General features: G+C 39.9%; 1 protein-coding gene across 11 annotated transcripts in view; it reads right to left on the bottom strand.

Annotated features, from left to right (window-relative positions):
• LOC121162086 (COBW domain-containing protein 3-like) overlaps positions 1–15,724 on the bottom strand; it is a 42,965-nt gene that overhangs the window by 12,988 nt on the left and 14,253 nt on the right. For 5 of the 11 annotated variants that reach the window (XM_040988922.1, XM_040988915.1, XM_040988917.1 and 2 more), the window contains 5 exons: positions 14,069–14,128; positions 13,044–13,081; positions 8,282–8,328; positions 6,263–6,349; positions 3,445–3,489 (listed from right to left, as the gene is read on the bottom strand). In XM_040988922.1, coding sequence (XP_040844856.1) covers positions 3,445–3,489; positions 6,263–6,349; positions 8,282–8,328; positions 13,044–13,081; positions 14,069–14,128 — 277 coding nt within the window. Of the gene's footprint in view, positions 1–3,444; positions 3,490–6,262; positions 6,350–8,281; positions 8,329–10,390; positions 10,541–13,043; positions 13,082–14,068; positions 14,129–15,724 lie in introns of those variants that run through there. The other 6 variants (XM_040988920.1, XM_040988923.1, XM_040988925.1 and 3 more) reach the window with 4 other exon arrangements.

The following is a 15,724-nucleotide window of genomic DNA, read 5'->3' as shown; positions in this document are numbered from 1 at the left end:
CAAAGCGTACCATGGAAAGGTAAGGAGTCATTCAATCAAATATAAATATGAATTCATCCTAGGGCCCTTACGTACATGTGGCTGAATCTCACTGATTCAGAATGACGTTCCATCAAAAAGGAAATGTCCTGGTTAGTACTGTATTTGAAGACATTATTTCCCTTAGAACTGTTTAGTGACAATTATTCTAATTAGAACTGCAAACGATTCAGATTAGCTGGGAATAATGTGACGCGACTGCTACTCGGTTCAGTTTAAGTCCACAGTATATTTACAGACTGTATATTTACAGACTGGTAATTAAGTTCCCAATTTTCACACACAGAGATTTCTCTAGAACCAACGATAAAATGAAGGAGTAATTAAAGAAAATGTCCAAAAAAAAAAATACAATTAGATTTCAAAATCTGGCTCCGGGAGGCTGCCAAACATTTATTAAGTTCTCTCACAGGGGAGACAAAATTTGCCTTGTCGGATTTGAGACTGCTTTTAAGTCTAAGTTAACATTTGTGTCAAAGCCCTCCTATAACCTTGGCAGGGTTAAGCAGCTGTGGCTGTGTTGCTCCTTAGCTGCTCATGGCAGACTCAGACCTCTGGCAGCAAGGCTGTGAGATTACAAACACTTCTCCTGCCACAAGATAAATTTTCGTAAAAAAAACACAAACAAAACTGAACGAATACTCCAAATTTCTGTGAATAAGCTATAGCAACGCTTCAAACGTGGAATATTCTAGATCAGGAGAACCATAAAAAGGATCAAGCAAAAGAGCAAATCTTCCCATCGAGACATTTTTGAGTATCTGTTTACACGAGGAGACCAATCTTAACATTAAATATAGTTCCTTTTTTCACCCTCATAGCTGAGCAAATATTTCCCTTGACGGGTAATTAATAAAGTCCCCCCTCAGCTTCATCTTAACCTTAAGATGCTTCACATTGAACAAATTTATCCACACGAATTTTGTATTAAATCCAGTTTTGAAACTCAAGTTTCTTCATAAGCTACTATTTTCATTGTGACAGTTTTTGAGAACATGTGTCATTTAGAGGCAACTCTGTTTTATACACGAGTTCTTTAGCTATTTCCAAAACAGAATCAATAATAGATCTGTAATCTAGTACCTCCATAAAAAAATTATTCATGAATTCAAGGCATATTACTAGAACCAAACTTCCAAGTGCTCAAATACATGAATTTCCTCTTTCTGAAATAAAAACAGCGAATATTTTCTAAAATATTAAAATGAAAACTTTTAAAGAATATCATCTCTGTGTTAAAACTGAATAGAGTTTGTTATACAAATACAGAAGGAAAGGATATAAAATTTCATTTCCCAGGCCCGGCGTGATAGCCCAGTAGCTAAAGTCCTCGCCTTGCATGCACCAGGAGCCCATATGGGTGCGGGTTCTAGTCCCGACAGCTCCACTTCCCATCCAGCTTCCTGCTTGTGGCCCGGGAAAGAAGTCGAGGACGGCCCAAAGCTTTGGGACCCTGCACCCGCGTGGGAGACCCGGAAGAGGCTCCTGGCTTCAGATTGGCTCATCTCCAGCCGTTGCGCCCACTTGGGGAGTGAATCATCTGATGGAAGATCTTCCTCTCTGTCTCTCCTCTCTGTATATCCGCCTTTCCAAGAAAAATAAAATAAATCTTTAAAAAAAAAAAAAGGTTTCTCCTGGGTAAAAAAAATCTGTCTCTCTCTTCCAGATAAAACACCTCTCTTTTGCTATCTCTCCCCTTTATAAGTACATTAAAAAACAAAAAATTCTGGTTCCTAAACTGGTAAGTAGAGATTTCTATAGCTCAAGGAAGTTGGGAAAATATTAATATAAGACTTATGATCCAACAGAAACTATTCTATGATGGATGTCTGAACTTCCCTGGAAAGTATGTTAATCCAACTCCCTTACAGCAAGGAAGGACTACTTAAAGTTGTAAAGTTCTCAGACATACTGATAAACACCCCACTTTGAAGAAACAAAAGAAATTTTATTCACGTTCTTTCCTCTGTTTAACATTTTTTAAAAAAGTTAATCACTGAAAACTTATTGTCCTAAAAGGGCAAAGTTAGAGATGGTAAAAAAAAAATTATGACATAAGAAATGAATCAAGATGAAACCTTTGTCCAGGACAGTTTCCAAAATGCTGAAAACTTCCTTAAGTATTACACAGCTGCCAGAGAGAAGAAAGTTTAAAAAGAGGTAAATATATAATGCAATATGGAGAAGATGGAGGTGTGGAAAAGCTCATGGAGTGAACGAGACGATCAGATTTTAATAACGGAATGTGAAAAACAGGGAGCGCATTTGGTGTCTGCTTCTAGAGGAGTCACACGGGGCATTCTCTCACAGCCTCTTCCAGGAGATGCGTGGCTCCTAAGAATGCATACCAAATGAACCTCCCCCAGCTGCCTGCACACCCCTGGGCAGCTGCTGCTGCGACTGCCTTACACTTACAGTAGTCTGTCAGCACCTCTAATCTCTGCCATAGCAGACCAGCCACTTGGTTAAGGCCTCCACTGCCTTCCAAGGAAAAAAAATCCATCAACAGGGGACTGGGTGGCTCTAGGCTCCCAGCTGTGAACCTTAAAGATGTTAGCTGCATGTTTGCTGGGTCTATCAGCTGTTGAGCAATTCTCAGCCAAAAAAAATTAGCTTAATAAAATACCCTCAGTATAGAACTTTACTGAAATCATAGGAGTATAAACAGTTTCAACTCAGAAATACATTTTACAGACACAGAAAGCATCTCTTTTACAAAATAATGATGCGCATCTACAGGAACAGAACAAAAAGAAAACACTACAAGAGTGGAAACAAAAAGTTAGTAAAGGAACAAATCAGGAATTTAAAGAGCAAAGATTACGTAGATTTTGCATGACATTTTTTCAACTATGAAATGCTCAGGAAGTTTGAAAAACATTAAAAGGCATTTAAATACCTCAAATTAAGGTAATTTCCTCGATAGACGTTTTTTTTCAGATTTCTGTGCTAACTTCTTTTTTTTTTTTTTAAGATTTATTTTATTTTTATTACAAAGTCAGATATACAGAGAGGAGGAGAGATAGAGAGGAAGTAGAGGTGCCGGGACTAGAACCGGCGACCATATGGGATCCTGGTGCGTTCAAGGCACCCTTAGCCATAGGCCACGCCGCCAGGCCCTCTGTGCTAACTTCTTAAGTTTTATGTTTTCTTCTTCATTAAACAAAAGCACCACTGCCCAGCACTATGGCTCTGCAGTCTTTGTTACAAAAAGAGGCCAACACATTAAACTGACGTTCCCAACTGATTTACACAGAGCATTCAAATCACATTTTAGGGGTCCTGATTTTAAAAATGGTGATGGTATCTTCCTAATATTACAGAATAAAATCTATCAATTACTTGACCTTTATTATGAACTCAAATTGTTTATTGCTAGTATTAGTAACAGCTTTTTAAACATACCTTGACCTTTGTGTTTCTAAAATTTTTCCCAGGCCATTGATTGATCTGGAAGAATAAAAAGGGAGGGAAGGTGAAGAAGTTAAACTTTGTAAAATGCACACAAAGCATAATATCTTTAAAATGGGAAGTATGCAAGTAAAACATTTCTAAAACTAGAAAAATATTAAAAATGAAACCAAATAAATTTTGCTATACTTTAATCATTCTTTATTTCAAGCCATTAATCAACTATTTATCACTCAGGCACTCATTTAAAAAGTATGGCATGCAGAAGTCTATTAGCTGGTAGCACAAGAGTTATTGTGTGGCTTAAAAATTGTCCTTCGGAATCACCCTTGCATGCGACGGGAGCCCACACGGGCACGAGTCTGTATCCTGATTGTTCCACTTCCCTTCCAGCTTCCTACTTATGGCCTGGGAGGGGAGTAAAAGACGGCCCAAAACTTTGGGAACCAGCACCCACATGGGAAGCCCCAGGCCCCTGGCTTCAGATTGGCTCAGCTCTGGCTGTTGTGGCCACTTGGGGGAGTGAACCAGCAGATGGAAGATCTTTCTGTTTCTCCTTTTGTCCTTTAGGATAAATGACTTCTAAGTTATCAGGAATTCAAGTGTCTCTAGAATGAGTAGACAATCAAAATTTGTACTGGTAGACAACATTTGCTGTAGGCCATGTCGGCAGCCTGTGAGCCTAGCGCAGCTGACTGGCTCAGTAACATGTGAGCAGGCACTCAGCATCAATGCCATCAATTCATTTTTAAAGATTTATTTATTTATTTGAAATGCAGAATTAGAGAAAGAGAGAGAGAGAGAGATCCTCCATGCACTGGTTCACTCCCCAAATGATGGCCAACAGCTTCTTCCAGGTCTGCCGCGTAGGCATAGGGACCTGACAACTTGGGCCATCTTGCACTGCTTTCCCCCAAGTCCATCAGCAGGGAGCTGAATCAGAAGTGGAGCAGCCGGAGCTAGAACCAGTGCTGATATGGGATGCTGGTGCTGCAAGGCAGAGGAATAGCTTGTTGAGCCACCAATGCTGGCCCCTGGGGAGAGACATGTTTAACACAGTGGGTAGGATGCCCATGTCTCCTGAGGAATGTGTGGGTTCAGTACTCAGCTCTGACTCCTGATCACAGCTTCCTAGGACCGGGAAGCAGTCTTGATCTGTAACCTACAACCCAAATGGGAGACCTAGCCTGGCTTTGGCCCTGGCCCAGACCACCAGTTTGGACTTTTATAGAGTGGACGGAGGTGTTTACTCTCTCACTCTCTCTCTCTCACCAACGAAAATAACTACCCACTCTACACAGAGACATCACAATTTTGAGAGTAAAGTTTAAGCACATTACTTTCAAAATTGCACAAGTAGATAAGTGTGTATTTCTACTGCAGTAATGAATCTTGGCTACCAAACTCCGAATGAGCCTTCCCTTTACGGACTCAATTGATAACATTTATGATGTGATCTGGCGGGACAGACTCAGCATCTAGTTTCAGCAGAAAATGCAAATACTAAAACTAATAACTGGGGTCGTCGGTGGGGCTCTGTGTCTGGACTCCTGCATTCCACGACAGAGCGGCTGAGTCCCAGTCCTGCCTCGGCTTCCGATTCCAAATTCCTGCTTCCGTGGCTCCCGGAAGGCAGCAGACGATGGCTCAGCAGCTGGCCACTTGCCAGCACGTGGGAGATTTAAAGGAGTTCCTGGCTCCTGAGTTCAGCCTGGCTGAACTGTAGCAACTATGAACATTTAGAAAGTAAACCTAAAGGAAGCTCTGTCTGTGTGTGTCTCTCTGCCTCTCAAATAAAATTTCCTAAGAAGTAAACAACGACGATGTGTGATAAAAGCTAATGAATAGAGGCCAGTACTGGGGCATAGCAGGTTACAACTCCTTCTGCGGTGCCCATATCTCACGGGCGCCAGCTGCTCCACCTCCAATCTGGCTCCCTAATGATATGCCTAGGAAAGCAGTGCAAGATGCCAAGTCCCACACAGGGCACCTGGGAGGGGCCCCAGAACCCCAGAGCAGCCTCAGGCCAGCCCAGCTCCAGCTTGGGCATCCATCTGGGGAGTGAAGAATCAGATGCAAGATCTTGCTCTCCTTTTCTATGAATCCGCCTTGCCAACAAATAAACAGGAAGAACAAAAACTGCCAAATGTCTCTTTGTATATGATGCTTACTCAAAACCAATTCCCCGAACTATAATCGCATTTGAAAAAGACCATTTTTGTTTTCAACAGTAACAGAAGTATCCAGAAGAGTCAGAAAAAAAAAATAGCTATTGGATCATTTATCACATGTTTGAGTATCCTTCCCACTGTCCCATGTTGATGAGCCCACACACTGAAGACATTCAAGGAAGCTGTTAAGACAGGGCACAGCTGCCGATTAAGGCAGACACAACGTCAACAGGGGTTTCAGGACAAACTGAAGTCGCCTGACTCATACAGCACGCGGACTATGGACAAGAAAATAAGCCCCCCAGAATGGACACAGTTCACACACAAACACACACACAATGAAGGAGACTGGCAGAATGAGGACACATTTGGCAAGACGTGCCCATGGCAAAGTAAGCCATCCTGTGTAACATGCGCAAGAGTGGAGGCTGTGGAAGAATCAATGAGAAGACAGGAAGAGGAGGAGGACATAGTCAGAGGACTTTCAGTGTCAATCTACACATGTTGAGCCATATTCTGCAAGCAATGGGGAATCAACTTTGAGCCTTAAATTTCCATAGGACAATACTGACGGTAAAAATATTTTATATAGTACACATATCATATATATATATATATATATATATATTTTTTTTTTTTACCTAATGGTCGTTCTCAATCGGTTTAAATCCTCTTCCGGAACTAAGTCTGTTTTATTCATGAGAATAATATCTGCCAGAGCAATTTGCCTAAAATAGCAAAGAGCAGAGGTCAAAAAGGAGATCAAGAGGTTAAAACGAATAGAAACAACTTAACACCACTGTGTCAGTTAAGAACTAGACGGAGCCCTACTGCAGTGACATGGAGTACTATTTATTCTTCAGATAATACACGTGAGTTCTATGGATCAGTATACAAGCTCAAATCTACATTACAGTATTTACTGAAATAGTATTTAGGAAGTGATCTTCCTTGCAACTCTAGGGCTTCAAAGATGAGCCTCAAAAGGTACCAATCAAAGGGTTAATTTTTAATTCATAAGTTTCTTTGTAAACAACAATAGGAGGGCCTGGCATGATGGCTCAACTGGCTAATCCTCCACTTTGCAAGGCCAGGGTCCCACATGTGTGCCAGCTCATGTCCCCGCTGATCCACTTCCCATCCAGCTCTCTGCTTATGGCCTGGAAAAGCAGTAGAAAATGGCCCAAAGCCTTGGAACCCTGTGCCTGTTTGGGAGACCCAGAAGAAGCTCCTGGCTCCTGGCTTCGAGTCAGTTCAGCTCTGGCCAAAGCAGCCAATTGGAGAGTGAACCAGCGGATCGAGGATCTTTGTCTCTCTTCATTTCTAGAAATCTACCTTTCAATGAAAATAAATCAATCTTAAAAGAGAGAGAGAGAAAAGCATAATTAACATAACCAACACGGCAGGAGTAAGGATAATCTATTAAGTGTTCTTGCAATGTAAAATTTTCAGAGAAATACAAAGAATAATCACATTTAGCATAACACAGGTTTCTGCAATTACCCTTCAGAAGCTATGTCAGAAACATACATGTCTGGTTCACCGTGAGCACATTTATGTAAATCCATATACAACTCAAGCTAAACAACCCAGTTTTACAATCTGCTACAGAACAGACGGTCATGAATTTCCCTCTACTCGGTTCTATTGCTGTATTTACGTGCTTCTGTCCTGCGTTCTGTGTTCACTAACACAAACGCTCAAAACCAAATGACCTTCTCATCCACTGAAACAGCAGCTCTCAGTTCCATTCACGCAGCAGGAAAGTTTGAATGGATAAACACCGACCGCATCTGTCTCAAAATAGAAACAGCTCGCTGCTTCAAATCGGAGAAATTATATATACAGTTTTTCTTGAGGCTTTTATAATATTCTGCTTTTTTTCCTATTTTGAATTCCTTGTGCTTTTTAGAGTAGCTCTTTTCACGAGGACCAAATACAAAGGTGTCAGAATTCCTTTTCATTTGCATCCCAATTACACACCAAATGCAGAGTTTAGCTATGTCAAACAGTGGAGCACCATATTCCTTAAAGCGAGGGAAGCGACTGTTTGCTGGGCGTCTTCCTTGCTGCCCTCCAGGACGGCTTCACCCAAACCCCAGGGCTTCACCCAAACCCCAGGGCGTCCCCCTAAAAGCTAGCAGCACACTTAATGACGGGCATCCGTCAGCCTTAATGTCACTAGCAAGAATTGCTTGAGGAAGAAGGCAAGCTAATTTAAAGATTTAGAAGTCTAAAGGCGAATGAACCAGAGATGTAAAGCAATGTTCTCAAAAATACTTCAGATGTCAAATTAAGATTTGTTCTGTATTTTTCCCTCTGCTGTTCTCAGTAATGGTGAGCAATCAAACTACTGTCTTAAAAGTAAATATGTGAGCCTACCATTTTATATTAATCCTTAATGACAAAAACAAATTACGAAAACAAGAAAATGTTTAAATAGTAACATTTCCCAAATTCCTCACAAACAACTCTCACGCCCTGCATTCCCTTTGTGCTTCAATAAAAATAAATGTAAACAAAATTCATCAGACCGTAACAAATTATAACAAAAAATAAATTTTCCTTGAGTGTATTTTTATATGTCTGAGTTTGAATTTTCACAGCAATGGTTTTCTCTTTCCAATTATCCAATAATTAAAATATGTATATGTGAATACCTCGTAGCTTCATTGACAAGGCCTTCAGGTTTTTCTTCTGTCAAATGCTAAACAAAAACAAAGTCACAAAAAATCTATTGCATTGTAGTACAAAAGCTAATGACAATATAATGAATCTTACTGCAAACACTTCTCACTGCTAACAAGAGCCTCAGCTTCAATGACCAAATATACAAATGCGGAAATAACTTCTATCCAAACTGTTTGTCAAGACATTTTATTTTTGACATTTTGGAGGTTTTATGTACATAAGAATTGGCCGATATTTGTGACATAGATGAGACACAAGATATATGTAAAGGAGAATTTGAAATTTGCTTTTTAATTTCTAGACCAAAATGGAATAAAATGGTAGTTTTAGCAAGCCAATTACTTCTCTAAGAGATCAAAAATCTTTACCGAGGGTTGGTGGGCAAAACATGCCAGGTGGTTCAAAGTATCAAAGCTCAAAACAAATTAAGTCTGCCCGCCAGAGCTAAAGCCTGGCAATTCTTACAACTCTGTAAAGAATATTATAATAGCCGTATAAAACTATTGCAAAAGATATAAACATCCTGTCCTGAGTGCATATGAAGGATACACAAACATCTCCCCTCAGTATCAGCCCGCATTTCATCTACAACACTTGCTGATTCCCTGGGCCAAACTCTGCAAAAAGACTAAAACCAGAGTTTGCAATTTAAAAGAACATTCTCTAATAATACACTATGTATCATGAACTCAGATGCCTTCATTATAAAATAAGAATAAAATTGAATTTTTCTTCTTTTTACAATTTTCTACTTGTAGAAGCATATGAGGAGAATACTATGCAAAATATTTTTCAAAATATTTTCTGTATGTCCAAAGAATTCCTCACCCTTACACAGACTGAAGCTTCTGCTTATTTATCAAACAGACAAAACTAATTTTTGTATTAATTATGCCAACATTCAGAAGCTTAAAGTTAAAATCCCCAGTTGAACCAACCACAAACAAGGGGGAAGAAGAGAGAGATGAGAAGCTGAGAAACTTACAAATACAAGATGAATAAATGCTGGAAAGTGGATTTACACACGGTGCCTATAGTTAGTAGTACCGTATTGCATGGTGACTATAGTTAGTAGTACCGTATTGCATGGAGATTTGCTAAGAGCGTAGATCTTAAATCTTCTCACCATATCCCCCTCCCCAAATTATAATGATGTGAAGTGGTGGCGTTAACTTGATTATTTCACAGCACATTTTACAACATACACATGCACACATATGGGAAAGCAGCACACTGTATACCTAAATCAACAGTATATTTCGGGGAAGTCAATTATATCTCGACAAAGTTTGATGGGACGAGCCTGGCATAATGGCACAGTTGCTAACCACCCCGCCTTGCACACACTGGGATCCCATTTGGGTGTGGTTCATGTCCCGGCTGTTCCACTTTCCATCCAGTTAGCTCCCTGTTTATGGCCTGGGAACGCATGACCCCATGCTTTGAGACCCTGCACCCACGTGGGAGACCCAGCTCCTGGCTCCTGGCTTCGGATCGGCTCAGTTCTGACTGCTGCAGCCACTTGAGGAGTCAACTGGTAGATGGAAGATTTTTCTGTCTGTCTCTCCTTCTCTCTGTAAATCTGACTTTGCAATAAAAATAAATAAACACTCAAAAAGATAAACAGTTTCAGAGGACAAAAGGAAACAAAGGAACTTTTAAAATAATTGCAGATAACAATGTCTCAAATAGTTATTTTGGATTGTGTCTTTTTTTTTTTTTTTGCAAAAATAAACAAGCAGGAAACTCCTTCACTCCCCTCCCCCCCAAAAAAAGAAAAACCAGGAAAAAAAACAATGGCAAGCTTACTAGCTAAGAAAGAACAATGCTGTTAACCAAAGCGGAAATAAATCTCACGTCAAAGATGTCACATGTCATTTTAAAAACAATCAATGGAGGCAGCTATTTCTTTAAAATGGATTTGTTATAGCTCAAACGCTTTTAACTTTAAAAAAATATATATATTGCATAATGTCAGTCTATTTGGTTTTCTGGTCTTATTAAAGCAAACTGCTTTCTGACTGAATTATCTCAACATGTGTGCAATGTAACGGAAGAATCAAAAGGAAACCCCTCGCTTGACCTTCTCTGCGTAACTTCATTCATTGAATCCATTGCATTAAATGCTATCACATTTGTAGACCCCAAAAGAACAATGTCAGTAGCCAAGGTGTCAAGTCCAGAAAATAGAGAGCTGTCATTTCAAGTTGTCCAATTCTTGGCCCGTGATTAAAAAATGAATATTTCAGATCAATGGGTGACAATTCCATTACAGTGATAGCCCATGATATCAATTACCACTTCAGTTTCAATTTGGTTGGCTGGCCACGGCGTTCCATTTCTCAGCGTTGCCGTGATGGGCCGGCTCTGTGAAGCATGACACCCCTAAATTGCTGCCCATTATCCAAGTGTCATTACTTGTTCTGTCTCCAAATACTCGGAATCACAAGTAGCACGGAGGTCAAGCTTTGCAACCGGAGCAATTGGACAAGATGGCAAATTCCTTATGTAAAGGCAAAGTTATTTACCTGGTATCTGGCCTAGAAAATCTAAAGTTTCCATTATCTTGACAGAATGTCACTTTGGGGTAGGTATATTGATTTAATAATTGAAGAGGTTTTATCAAGGTGGCAAGGGGTTAAACGTTGACTGTGTTTGCATTATTCAGAATATTGTCTTGTTTGGCCACTGTCACCCTGGTAATAGATCCTATCTAAATCTTTTTCACACCCAACCACATTACATAGAATCATATCTATAATCAGAAAATACATAAATAATTGGACTTGGGTTATGGTACCTGAAAATATCAAAACAGTTTTTTGGATCAAAAAAAAAGAGATCATTTTTAAAAATCAAAACAAAATAGCTCAGCTTTGAGCGATCGCAGAGATACCCAAATTCAGGTGAATTTACAGAGTAAATGGATTCAAATACGCCTATAATGCACTTTTAAAAAACAAATAAACATTTAAAATAAAAAATTGGGGCTTTTTCTGGCTATTTCTAGAAACTTTTTTGCTACAAATATCATTTCAAAAAAGTCACAGGAATTTTTCTGAAGAAACTTGCAGTATTCAAGATCGTTCTTTGATTCAAAAGACTACCAACATATATAGACTTAAAATCCTGAAAAATGAATTTGCTTTAAACCTCTGGAATTAAGAGTATCAGTTATTAAAAAAAAAAAAAAAACCCTGATGTATCTTTCTAGAGCATAACCGGCAGTGAAGATTTGGAGGAAAACAAACTTTTACAAGTTCATATATATTATGGAGCAAAATACAGAGCGGATATAAATTTTTAAACCCTGAATTTCAACCTCTAAGAAAGTTGGGTCTTGTCCATATCCCCAGGCCGGGATCAGCAAGGATGGCAAGGTACAAATGGAGAGAATTCATTTTCTGCTGCCATTACTGATATTTCACTAATTAAGCTGAAAAACACGACTTTATTTTATAAACTAATGAGTTTTTAAAGACTTTACTAACTGGGACCCAATGTGGTAGTCTAGTGGCTAAATCCTTGCCTTGCATGTACTGGGATCCCATATGGATGATGGTTCATGTCCCGGCTGTTCCACTTCCCATCCAGCTCCCTGCCTGGGAAATCAGGAAAGAACAGCTCAAAGCCTTGGGACCCTGCACCCAGGTGTTGGGAGTCCCAGAAGATCCTGGCTTCCGGCTTCAGATTGGCTCAGCTCTGGCTTTTGTGACCACTTGGGGAGTGAATCAGTGGATGGAAGATCTTTCTGTCTCTCCTGCTCTCTGTAAATCTGAATATCAAGAAAAGTAAATAAATCTTAAAAAAAAAAAAAAAACTGGGCCCGACGCAGTGGCGCAAGTGGTTAAAGGTCCTCGCCTTGCACGCCCGGGATCCCATATGGGCGCCGGTTCTAATCCCGGCAGCCCTACTTCCATTCCAGTTCCCTGCCTGTGGCCCAGGAAAGCAGTTGAGGACGGCCCACAGCTTTGGGACCCTGCACCCGCGTGGGAGACCCTGAAGAGGCTCCTGGCTTCGGACCGGCATAGTATCGGCCCGTTGCGCTCACTTGGGGAGTGAATCATCGGACGGAAGATCTTCCTCTCTGTCTCTCCTCTCTGTATATCTGCCTTTCCAATAAAAAAAATAATAAAAATAAATCTTTAAAAAAAAAAACCAACAAATCATACTAGCTTCATTTTATACATCCAACCCCAAATCAGTTGGGGATGCTAGGTGTTAACACACATGTTAGCAAACACATGTAAACCAGGGTATTCGTCAGTGGAGAAGGTCCCCACACTAGGCCTTCTTGCAACTTCTGCTATTTTCAAACAAGGAAAAGCAACACTTCCAACAAATTCATTTCCAGCTATTTAACAAGAAAAATAAAAACTCATATGCTTTCCCAGGCTCACTTTTTTCTGTCCAAGCAAAAATATTACCAACATTGGAGGGGAATGTTAACAAGAAGTTACATAAAACTTTCTCTCAATACCAAATACTCATCATAAATTAAATATATTAATCCCAACTTTGATTACCACAGCAAACCAGTGCACAAGAAATATTTCCTTTAAAAACAAACTAATAATCAGAAAACGCACAAATTTAAAGTTCTGGATACCTTCTTGAAAAATATTTTGGTAAGAAAATTTTCAAATATTAATTGCAAATAAAGAAAATACTAGTCACCATTGCTCATATCTGAATAAATGATCAGTAACACAGAGAAATCTTTCGACTTACCTTAAATCCATATTTTGAATCCACAACAGTTATGATACCTAGAAAGAAAGATTTTAACCATCCTTTTTTAAAAAAAACTGTTAACATGACACAGTATTTGATAATGACCACAAAAGTAATTTTAATGTTTCAGTTCACAGATGTTACTCCGTAAAATGTTTCTTTTTTCCCTCTTAACAATGCTTCCACTTAATTCAATTCCAGTAATAAGTCCGTGCTTATCAAATATATATTGGGTGACTGTCACTTTAAGGTACTAGAGCAAACAGAAACAATTTTGAAAATTAAATAAGCAGGGACATCAATTCCCCTGGTGTTTAACAAACTTACAAGCCAAAATGTGTAAGGCAAATCTTACTGTGAAGTCCTATGTGGGAAATCAGACAAGCTATTTCTACTTTATTCTTACAGGATCAAAATCAGGTTTTCCTTTACAAGTCAACTCTTCCTTGATAAACCTGAGACGTTTTAGGATATCTCATTACCAACACGTATCTAAACCTAGCGCCCCACAGAGAGCACGATGGAGTCATCCGAAGACTGGGGAGGATGCAGAATGAGAAGAGGAGGAGGGAATTGGTTAACTCACGAGGTTTCTACATGTCTTACATGAAGACGCACAAAATTTCTGAATCAGACTGCCCAAAGTGCTACCGTGTGGGTTCATATGTGTACTTGACTCTTTATCTTCAATGGGAAAGCAAAGCAGAATTCTGAGCCTCACGTTGGCCTGCTGACATGAAAGGTTCTAGTGCCAAGTATATGAATCAGAGACAATCAGAAATCTATACCGCACTTAGAAGGCAAGCCACAGCGGAGGTACTAAGCTGGGAGTGGAGATTGAGACCCCTCCCTGTAGCCAGTTCTACTGCTGTCTGGGGCTACAGAGTCTAAGCAGAACCGAGACTTCCTGCACCATCAGACTGATCAGGTGCAAAAACAATGTGGGAGCTGAGATTGGAAGACAAGCGCACAATACTGAATTTAAATCATAAAAACTGATTTTGAAACAAAATTTCACTTACCATCGAGATAAATATCACTCCCTAATTCAGCGTCAACCCAAAACATAGAAGCCACAGCACCTGAAAATATATAATATCCATGAATCAAAATATGCCTCCAAATGAAAAAACTTGATCCTATCTACACTTTGATTTGCTCCAATGCAATTCGCAGGTAACTGCACATACAAATTAAATATGGATGGCTAATTTTCTTACAGGAATTATACTGACAGAACCTTTTATTATATATAATCATTTCTATTCCTCTCTCTACTTCCTGAAAGAAAACAAAACAAAAAAAAAAGACTGGGGCTGGCACATTGGCTCAACCGGTTAATCCGTCACCTTGCAGTGCCAGCATCCTATATGGGCACAGGTTCGTGTCCTGGCTGCTCAACTTCCCATCTAGTTCCTGCCCAGGAAAACAGCAGAGGATACTCCAACGATTTGGGACCCTGCACCCATGGGGGAAATCAGAAGGAGGCTCTTGGCTCCTGGCTTCAGATTGGCTCAGCTCCAGCTGAGGAGTGAATCAGCAGACGCAAGCGCTTTCTCTGTCTCTCCTCTCTGTAAATCTGCCTTTCCAATAAAAATAAATAAATATTTGAAAAAAAAAAGACCAACTTTTACTACTTACAAAGCTTTGGTAAAGATTTTTCAACACCTACTATTAAACAAATAGATACTAAGACCACGAAAATGACTGATTCTTATTTTATCCTCTACCAAATATGGTAATCAGAGTTCACAAATTAAAAAAAATCAAAATACCTAAGTTTAAGCACCTGTTGAAAAACAGTCAATTTTATGGAATAAAAAGAAGTAACAGTACATATTTGTGGCATTACTGATTAAATCTCACACTACTTATTTAACATTGACCAAAAATCTGGGTCTGGAGTAGGAATTCAACGGAGCAGTTCTCACATGGTACACTCCCATCCCATGCTAGAGTGCCTGAATTCAAGCGCAAGCTGTGCTCATAAATCCAGCTTCCTGCCAGTGCACACCCTAGGGGGTGATCCCTGCACCCATGTGGGACAGTTGCAACTCAGGCAGGTGCAGGCTTTGAGTGTGGGCAGGTGGGGGCCAGGGCAGGGCGAGGGTGCAGGGAAGTGGTGACGCTCGTGGGGTCAGCTTCAGGGTGTGAGTGGGGGTGCGCAGTGAGCAGGAAGGAGCCAACAGGCCAAGGGGTGGGAGGCTCTGTAACTGTCAGTGGGGCCCAGGATGCTGAGGGGTGAGGGGTGAGGGTGCGAATTCCATTCGAGCAAATCAAAGGGGTGAGGGTGGGTAGGTGGAGCACTAGCTGAAAGACCTCGGAAGCAACCGAAATGCCCATCAGCAGAAGATTGGATAAGAAAACTTTGGTTCATCTACTCCATGGAATACTACTCAGCTATTAAAAAAAACAAAATGCAGTTCTTTGTGGCTAAATGGGCCCAACTGGAAACTATTATGCTAAGGGAAATGAGCGAATCCCAAAAGGTTAGATACCACATATTTGCCTTGATTTAACCTGTAATTTTTTGTTTGGTTGTTTGTTATTTTTTTGAACCTGTCATTGATACTGTCTCAACCCAGATGTTTAGAAGAACGGAACTTGCATTATCTTTAACATATTGTTTACCCAATACTATGTCAATTAATTCCATAATGTTTTATATTGATACTGAG

The sequence above is a fragment of the Ochotona curzoniae genome, unplaced genomic scaffold (assembly GCF_017591425.1).
Source record: "Ochotona curzoniae isolate NIBS_2020 unplaced genomic scaffold, NIBS_Ocur_1.0 contig_50, whole genome shotgun sequence".
Taxonomy (NCBI): domain Eukaryota; kingdom Metazoa; phylum Chordata; class Mammalia; order Lagomorpha; family Ochotonidae; genus Ochotona; species Ochotona curzoniae.
Note: the sequence above shows the minus strand (reverse complement) of the source record. Positions and strands in the feature narration are given on the sequence as shown.